General features: G+C 41.8%; 1 protein-coding gene, 1 long non-coding RNA gene and 1 other non-coding gene across 3 annotated transcripts; all 3 read left to right on the plus strand.

Moving 5' to 3' along the window:
- Positions 1-140, plus strand: LOC111794171 (small nucleolar RNA Z247). The gene has a single exon (XR_015414600.1). It is a non-coding gene; the product is annotated as a small nucleolar RNA Z247 (small nucleolar RNA).
- Positions 76-1,225, plus strand: LOC147786683 (uncharacterized). The gene is made up of 2 exons (XM_087120220.1): positions 76-562; positions 736-1,225. Exons 1-2 carry the CDS (start codon positions 76-78, stop codon positions 774-776), a joined length of 528 nt encoding a protein of 175 aa, XP_086976346.1. The 3' UTR covers positions 777-1,225.
- A 4,087-nt stretch (positions 1,226-5,312) lies between these two features.
- Positions 5,313-7,732, plus strand: LOC147786684 (uncharacterized). The gene is made up of 4 exons (XR_015414339.1): positions 5,313-5,505; positions 5,611-5,681; positions 5,894-6,340; positions 7,545-7,732. It is a non-coding gene; the product is annotated as an uncharacterized LOC147786684 (long non-coding RNA).
- Positions 7,733-9,124: the final 1,392 nt, after the last annotated feature.

Here is a 9,124-nt window from a genome sequence, read left to right on the forward strand (position 1 = left end):
GCCTTGCAGGATGATGATGTGATCGCGTATCTTCTCGCTGGTCTTGGCCCTGACTATGATCCCTTCGTCACCTCAATGACTACCAAGAGTGAAGCCCTCACCCTTGATGATGTGTGTGCACATCTAATGACGTATGAAGCTCGCCAACTACAACACCAGGCTGAACTTCAGTTAAATCTTGGATCTTCTGCCAATTATGCTAGTCGTGGTGGTCAGCAGAAGAATCGTGGGCGTAGGGATCGCGGTCGTGGTCGTTCTCAAGGTTATGCACCCTCTCGTCCTGCTGGTGATCGTCGTGGCCCTTCTGCTCGTCCTTCCTGCCAGATCTGCGGCAAAGTGGGGCATACTGCTATCCGCTGCTGGCATAGGATGGATGAGTCCTATCAAGATGAACCTTCTTCTGCTCCTCCTACGGCACTGGCGGCTACTTCCTCTTACAAGATTGACCCAAATTGGTACAGCGACACAGGCGCTACAGACCATATCACCAGTGACCTGGATCGTCTCGCTGTGCGTGAACGTTATCATGGAGGTGAACAAGTTCAAGTCGGCAATGGAGCAGGTTTGCGTGTTTTGCATACTGGTCATTCTCTAATTAATACTGCTACTCGTCCTCTTGCTTTGCGTAATATTTTGCATGTGCTTGAAATTTCCAAACATCTTCTTTCTGTTCATAAATTTTCTCGTGATAATGACGAATTCTTTGAATTCCATCCTTGGCATTTTTCTATAAAGGATCGACAGTCGAGGAAAAGTCTCCTAAATGGGAGGTGTGAATCTGGTCTTTATCCTATTAAGCCATCCGATGTCGATAATCTCAAGCACGCCTTGGTGAGCAGATCTACTACTCACGCCCAATGGCATGCACGTCTTGGACATCCTTCATCTCAAGTAATAAAATCCATTTTGCGTCTAAATAATATTTCGTGTGCTAGTGAGTCATCTTTGTCAGTTTGTAATGCGTGTCAATTAGCAAAGAGTCATCGATTACCATATACTAGTTCTTCCCATAGGTCTTCGTTAACTTTGGAACTTATTTTTTCGGATGTTTGGGGCCCTGCACCTCCATCTGTTGGGGGTTTTAAATATTATATTAGTTTCATTGATGATTTCAGTAAATTTTCGTGGATCTATTTGATGCATGATCGTACAGAAGCTCCTCGTATATTTTTGCAATTCCAAGCTCATGTTGAGCGCCTCCTAGATACTAAAATCAAGTGGGTCCAATCTGATTGGGTGGGGAATATCAGAAAATTCATAACACATTTTTTCGTTCCCTTGGAATTGGTCATCGTGTTTCGTGCCCTCACACACATCAACAAAATGGGTCTGCTGAACGCAAGCATCGTCATATTGTTGAAACTGGCCTAGCCCTTCTAGCTCATGCTCATGTACCTATTAAATTTTGGGACGACGCGTTTCTTACAGCCACATATCTCATCAATCGTCTTCCTACTCGTGTCATCGATAAAAAAATGCCCCTTAGAGCTTCTTTTTCATACCCCACCAAATTACTCCTTATTAAAAATTTTTGGGTGTGCTTGTTGGCCTCATCTTCGTCCTTATAACAAACAAAAGTTCTCTTTTCGATCAAAGGAATGTGTCTTTCTAGGCTACAGTTCTTCACATAAAGGGTATAAGTGTCTTGACACCGATTCTGGTCGTGTCTATATGTCTAGAGATGTCATATTTGATGAAAATGTTTTTCCATTCAAGAGAGCCTCACCTAATTCTTCCCCAATCATGCAGTCGACGCATAATGCCCCTGATTTGTGCACCTTACATTTGGGTAATAGCAGTACTAATTTGGAGAATGATCACATGCATATGTCTGGGCCTACTAACTCTTTGGATGCAGAAAATTTGGTGTCTACATCAGCTTCGGAATTGCCGCAACAATCCTCCGCGTCGCTGCCATGCGAATCGGCGTTGGTTGTTCCGCCAATGATTGAGGCCTCGGCTCCTCCGCCAGCAGATGATATTGCGCAATGCCCGGTTGAATCCTCGGCCGTTGGTCAACCAACTGCTGTAGCATCGGTTGCTCCCCTCGCAACGGCTGATAGGGCCGTCCCCTCAAATGTGGATCCTGCACCTACTACTCATCCGTATGGTACTCGATTGAAGCACAATATCAAGAAACCCAAGGTGCGTACAGATGGAACAGTAACATATCTTGTAGCTCGGTCTTCTGCCTCTGAACCTACTTCACATATTACTGCTATTGAGCATCCCCTCTGGCGTCAGGCAATGAATGATGAATTTCAGGCACTTCAAAAAAATAAGACATGGCACTTAGTTCCTCCTCGTGCTGGTCTTAACGTTATTGATTGCAAATGGGTTTTCAAACTCAAACAAAAGCCAGATGGCTCTATTGATCGCTACAAAGCACGCCTGGTTGCTAAAGGTTTTAAACAGCAGTATGGCGTTGATTATGATGATACCTTTAGTCCAGTTGTTAAGCCCACTACCATTCGGCTCTTATTATCTCTTGCTATTTCTCGTGGTTGGGCTATTCGGTAGATTGATATTCAAAATGCTTTTCTTCATGGCCTTCTTAATGAAGATGTTTATATGAAGCAGCCCCCTGGATTTGTGGATTCTCAACACCCTGGTTATCTGTGCAAGCTGGATAAGTCGCTTTATGGCCTTAAACAAGCTCCGCGTGCCTGGTTTTCTCGCCTTAGCTCCAAACTATTACAGCTGGATTTACACCTTCAAAGGCTGATGTCTCTCTTTTTATTTTTAACAAAACGGGCATTCAGATGTATATCCTCATCTACGTTAATGATATTATTATCATCAGCTCATCTTCTACGGCTACTGAGAAACTTCTTACACAGCTTCAGGATGATTTTGCCGTCAAGGATCTTGGTATTTTGAGTTATTTTCTTGGGATTGAGGTCCGCCATACTTCTAGTGGACTTATTCTGACACAACATAAATACATTCGAGATTTATTAGCCAGAACCAATATGCTCACCTCCAAAGGTGTGCCCACACCTATGCTTCCCAGTGAGAAGTTGTTATTGAATGGTGGTGAAAAGCTCTCACCTGAGGATGCTACTCGCTATCGAAGTGTCGTTGGTGCTCTCCAATATTTGTCTCTAACACGTCCTGATATATCCTTCTGTGTCAACAGAGTGTGTCAGTTCATGTCCTCTCCGACTTCTATACATTGGGCGGCAGTCAAACGAATTCTCCTTTATCTACATGACACGATTGATATGGGTTTGTGTCTTACAAAGTCCAGCACTGATTTGTTGAGTGCCTTTTCAGATGCTGATTGGGCTGGGAATCCTGATGATCGTCGAAGCACTGGAGGCTATGTGATCTTCTTTGGTGGCAATCTTATCTCTTGGAGTTCGAGGAAACAATCGACAGTTTCTCGCTCTAGTACGGAAGCCGAATATAAGGCGGTTGCTGATGCCACTGCCGAATTAATTTGGATCCAAGTCCTCTTGCGTGAGCTCGGGATCTCGCAAGCGCGAGCGCCTAGCCTATGGTGTGACAACATTGGTGCCACCTACCTATCCGCCAATCCAATCTTTCATCGACGGACGAAGCATGTTGAGGTTGATTATCACTTCGTTCGTGAACGAGTATCGACTCGTCAGCTTGATGTTCGACTCATATCTTCCAAGGATCAGCTCGCCGATATCATGACAAAGCCACTGCCAGCTCCTTCTTTTAGCTATTTTAGGCGCAATCTGAACTTAGTAGTACATCGTCCAGATTGAGGGGGGGTGTTAAACCTAAAATAGATCATAACTGTATATACTAAAATAGTCGTTATGATTTGAAGGGTTTGTTACCAAATCTATGATTTTATGGTTTGTTACCAAATCATAGATTTGGAATGTAATCTTCATTATACGCATCTATAAATACATGAGGTCGTGACCCATATAGGTCATCGTGCCATTCAATCTAACAGAACCTTTGAGCATGTTGTGTACTCATATGTACTTGGATTTACTCTCCAGATATGTTATTTTGTGTTATATTTCTTTACGTTGATTTTGACTGTGTGAGAGTCTACAAGTCCTTAGGCAAGTTGAGGGTTTAACCTATAATATGTTATTCTCTGTTCTATTTCTTTATGTTGATTTTGATCGTGTGAGAGTGCACAAGTCCAGTTATAAGAACAATAAAACGGGTAAGCTCAGCAATTGTGTGAGTCATTATATATTTATGTCAGTAAAATGACTTATAATTTTACGAATAAATTTAGGAAAATGATAAGCACAACACACAACTCCGTGAGTCATTATATATTTATGTCATGAAAATAATTTAGAAATTTAGAGATTTTAGAAATAAATTTCGTAAAATGATTTAAGTAGGTTAGGAATAAAGATATCTAATTATTTTAGGAAAAATATTGAGAAATTCTAAGAATAAATTGTGTAGCCTCTACGGTAAATATTCATCCACTCTACCTAAGTTATCATCTCAAGAAATACAAAGATTAAAAAGTGTCTTGTAATCTCTTCTCGATTGGTCTTAATAGAGTGTGCGAGTGTCTCCCACAAAGATTTGTATTCAATATCAGAGTGAGGTTGATGTAGGGTGTCAGATCTCTTGGAATTTTTAGTATGCGATCTCCACATCATAATCAGTTTCTTGAGATTATTAGTGAGTGAATTTTTTTGTGTTGTGAGTAGTCAATGACTCTGCAAATTTTGTGTCGAAAAGGCTTGTTTGGTATTACTTAGGTCTTACCAACAAGATGGGTGATTTCCAAATTGTTGGAGGAATTAAGAAACTCAATAGCAACAATTACAATAAGTGGGCAACATGCATGACGTCCTACTTACAAGGACATCACTACCTTTGGGAGATTGTGGGCAGGAGTGAAACTACAGCGCTAGAAGAGGATTCTAACAGCGCTTGTGCAAATGGAGAATCAAAGCAGACAAAGCAATGTTTGCTTTAAAGACCACAATCGGAGAAGATATGTTGAAGCATATTTGGGATGACAAAGACACCGAAAAAAAATATGGGACATGTTCATGATGTTGTTCTCAAAGAAGAACGATACGAGGCTACAACTTCTAGAGAACGAGTTGTTATCAGTTTTATAACGTGACATGACGATTTCTCAGTACTTACACAAAGTTAAGTGGATTTGGCAGGAGATTACTCAATTAGACCCCAAGTCCGCTGTAATACCCGAATTTTTAGATAAATAAATAAAAAATAAATAAAATAACAACATAGGGGCAAAAGGGTCATTATGCCCCTACTCTTACCTAAGGGGTCTAGTTGTTTGCTAGTTGTTTGGGCTACAGGAAGAAAGAGAAAGAAAAGAAAAAAAAAAAAAAAAGAGAGAGAGAGAAAGGAGAAAGGCGAAAGGCGAAGAAGTTAGGGTTTGGGAGAGAGGAAGAGCAGAGAAGACAAACGGAGATCGAATCCAAGGCAAGAAACTTACTTCTCTCAGTGTTGGAAAAGGAGTTTGGGTGATGGATCAACTCATTCCGGCAAGAAAATCCGAGAACAGACATAGTAAGGTTCCGAATTTCTTGTTTCGATTTTATCTAGATAGGAGGAGTTTCTTGAGTGTTAGAAGTGGAGTTTTTGAGGTATGTAACTAAAATAAGATTCACACAGGTTTCTTGAAGTTCCTGGACGAAAATCGGAGTTTAGTCAGAGTTTGGGTAAACCGATCGAAAACAGAAAATGTGAGTTTTTCCGTATCTTTGGACGACCTTAGCTCATCCTGTGCTCAAGGAAAAAATAAAGGAAAAATATATTGTAGAAGTAGAATATGAGATCTATAATTTTCGAAAAGAGACTTTGTTGATATGGATTAAGGATTGAAAGATAAGAAAATCCGAAGAAAATAGATCGAAAACGCGAAAACGCTAACATCCGAAATTTGAAACACACGCAGGAGAGAGAAAGAGACCACCACGCGTCGATCGGCAAACGGAAGAGCGCGGCGGAGCCGGAGTGCGTCAGGTGGCAGCGTTCCACTAGTGCGCTGAGTCGGGTCGACCTGTACGCCCGCCAAACCAGTCTGGAAACCTGCGGTCCAACCCGACGTTTCCCGCCAAACATTGTGCGCCATGTGTCGCGCTCGTAAAATTTGAAGGTCCGCGGCCACTGGGGTTCGAAACGCGGCACTACCCGCGTGCGTGCCGGTGTGTGTGGGGACCTGCTGGCGCGTGGGACCCCATCCCCATTCTCTCACCCGTTTGGCCTCCGTTTGCTTGTTTTTTGCCCTGATTTCAACTCTGATCCTATTTTTATGTGAATTAGGACCTATCAAGGAAATTTTAGAATTTTTGGAACCTTTTCCGGCAATTAATTCGAGCTTGGGAAGGCACGCGTCAACCATGTAAGTAGCCATTTGGATTCCCACGAGCAATACTTGTAGGAATCGCTAGGAACAAGCATGCATGCTTCCACCCATTAACTTAGCTAGCCGGACCTTGCATATTAGTATGAAAACTGCGAAAATGAAATGATTAAGGAAAGCTAGATACGAAATGTTTAATTAAATCTGTTTTGATTGAGAATCTGATAAAGTATGTATGCATGAGGAGGATGGGAAACTTGTGAAATCTGCGCTCCGGGTGAAGATGGACGTTATCTTCCCGTTGAGCATGTTTGTTAATATTGCATGAACTGTTGCGTGTGAACTCTTATGCATGATGATAGCTTGTGTTATCTTTCTTGTTGAATAGGAAGGAATTATGAGTGTGGATTAGGGTGCTTGTGACTAAGTAGGCTAGACGAGATCTTAGATTGGGAGACCTCTAGAACACCGTGCATATAAACCCGTGAAACGATTACTGGCAGATCCAGAGCCCAGAATTCCAAACCCGATAGGTTTGTGAGACCAGGCACGAGAATCCTAGAGATGCATGAATCCAAGTCTAAGCCACCAAGTTCCACCCTAGAAAGGATAGTAGGACACCACAGTAACGGTAGGTAGCCCGCTAGAGTTGAGCAGTGTGGGTAGTGTCATCAGAACCTCCATTTCCCTCTCTGCTCCGATACCGTACTGTCGAGACAGAGCTCCGATACGAAGATCGTTGAGCTTGGCAGATCCGGATAGGGAAGTGTGACAGGTGCCCAGACCTAGTGGTAATAGCTAAGGGGTCTTCTGAATAGGACTCCTAGGTCGTAGAAACCCGTCCCTGAGTGGGGAACGTAGAGCCACGTAGGATAACTCAATAGCTGACCGGCACACAGGGGGTCGCACCCCGAATTTAGTGGATGTATGGTCCCGTGTGAGGGTCGTCAGCTAACCTCCACGGATGATGTTCAGAGAGAGTCACGTATTCAGATCCAGCCATACGATCCCCTCAGATTTACTTATGAGGTCGCGCCTCACCTCAAGACACTAACCATTTCACTGCATAAGATGGGCAAGCCTCCTAAGATACAGAAAAGAGAGTTGTAGCGTGATTCGTACTCACTACAACCCAGAGATAAGACCGTGGATACGTACTAAGATAAGGATGCGAAAAGAGCCTACAAGTAGGTTGCTTACTGAGTATAATTTTATACTCACCCCTTTCTCCCATTTTTTTCAGGTACCAGTCGATACGGGGAGGTGTTCGAGAGCTGAATTGTCACAAAGGGGTGTCGTTCCGGAGCGTCAATCCCTTGTCGGTCTTTTAGAGTCCTTTGTCCGTTTTCATATTTAGAGTCTTTTGTATTTCATTTTATATTTGTAACAATTGACTTTGATTTTATATTTAATTTTGGTATCCTTGATTTACTTTTCTTGTTTTAAATTTTGCTGGATTTTTACCTTCTATTTTACCTTCTTTTTATTTTTATTTGTTTTCGAGTTCGTCTTTTTAGTCACGATTCGGTCTTTCGAAGCCTTGAAAGTCGGGTCCTGACATCCGCCATTGGAGAATCCCGAATAAAAAGAATCATTATCCACAAATTGTGATCAAAATATAGAAGCTTCGTTATTGCTGTACGAGGATGGCTTGCTCAACCATCACTTGTAGAGTTCAAAAATTTGTTAGCCAACCAAGAAGTCATGGCTAAACAAATGGGATGCATCACATTGAAGAGTGAAGAAGCACTCTACACAATTGAAATTCGGAGCAACAATAAGTCATCTACCAAATATGAATACAAAAATTTTAACAAAGGAAGAAGCCACCAAGGAACTGCACAACCAGGGAGAGCTCAGAAGAACGACAACAAGAGCTCTCAAGAGAAGAGATTTGAAGGTGTTTGCTACAATTGCGGGCACATGACCATGAATTGTTGGTCTAGAAAAAAGTCTATCGAAAGAATTGTGACATTCTCCAACATGGAGATGGAGGAGGAATGAGATACAGAGGTACTATGTATCATAGAAGAAGACGAGCTAGCTCTCATGGCGATGACGGGAGAGCATATCGAGTATGAGAATGATTGGATCGTTGATTCAAAATGCTCAAACCACATAACTGGCAATCAGAGAAATTTGCAAGACAAGAAAGAGTACAAAGGAAGCCGTATGGTACGCACAACAAATAACACATAGTTGTCAATTGCTCAGATCGACAATACGACAATCATGCCTCACAAAAAATCTGATATAGTGTCACTACATAATGTTTATCATGTACCGGGAAAAAAGAAGAACTTGTCAGTGTCACAACTAACAACATCAGGAAACTATGTCTTGTTTGGGCTAGATGTGAAGTGAAAGTCTACGAAGATATTAAGATAACAGGAAAGCGAACAATGAAAGGACGAGGAGTGGATTCTGTTTACGTCCTATCTGCAAGGTCTGCTTATGTTGACAAGACCCGGAAGAATGAGATAATAGATCTATGACATGCAAGATTGAGACATGTGGGCTACCACAAGTTGAAGTTGATTACGGAGAAATTAATGCTCAAAGGCCTACCTCAACTTGAAGTCAAAACAGAAGTTGTCTGCGCTAGATGTCAATATGGTAAAGTTCATCAATTACCATACAAATAGTCAAATTTCAAAGCAAAAAAAACCATTAGAATTAATTCACTCTGATTTGTTTGGTCCAGTCAAACAAGCATCGATGAGTATGCGGTATATGGTGACGTTCATTGACGACTACTCAAGATGTGTGAATTTTCTTTATGAAAGAAAAGTCGGACACGTTCTCAAAATTTTAAAAATTTAA

This window comes from Cucurbita pepo, chromosome 19 (assembly GCF_057944985.1).
Source record: "Cucurbita pepo subsp. pepo isolate OVF chromosome 19, ASM5794498v1, whole genome shotgun sequence".
Classification (NCBI taxonomy): Eukaryota; Viridiplantae; Streptophyta; class Magnoliopsida; order Cucurbitales; family Cucurbitaceae; genus Cucurbita; species Cucurbita pepo.

Excerpts from the sequence above, each read along its gene's own strand:
- LOC147786683 (XM_087120220.1), top strand. The coding sequence starts at position 76 with ATGACTACCAAGAGTGAAGCCCTCACCCTTGATGATGTGTGTGCACAT. Across the intron at positions 563-735 it reads TCAAGTCGGCAATGGAGCAG|GATCGACAGTCGAGGAAAAG; the intron begins GTTTGCGTGTTT and ends TTTTCTATAAAG.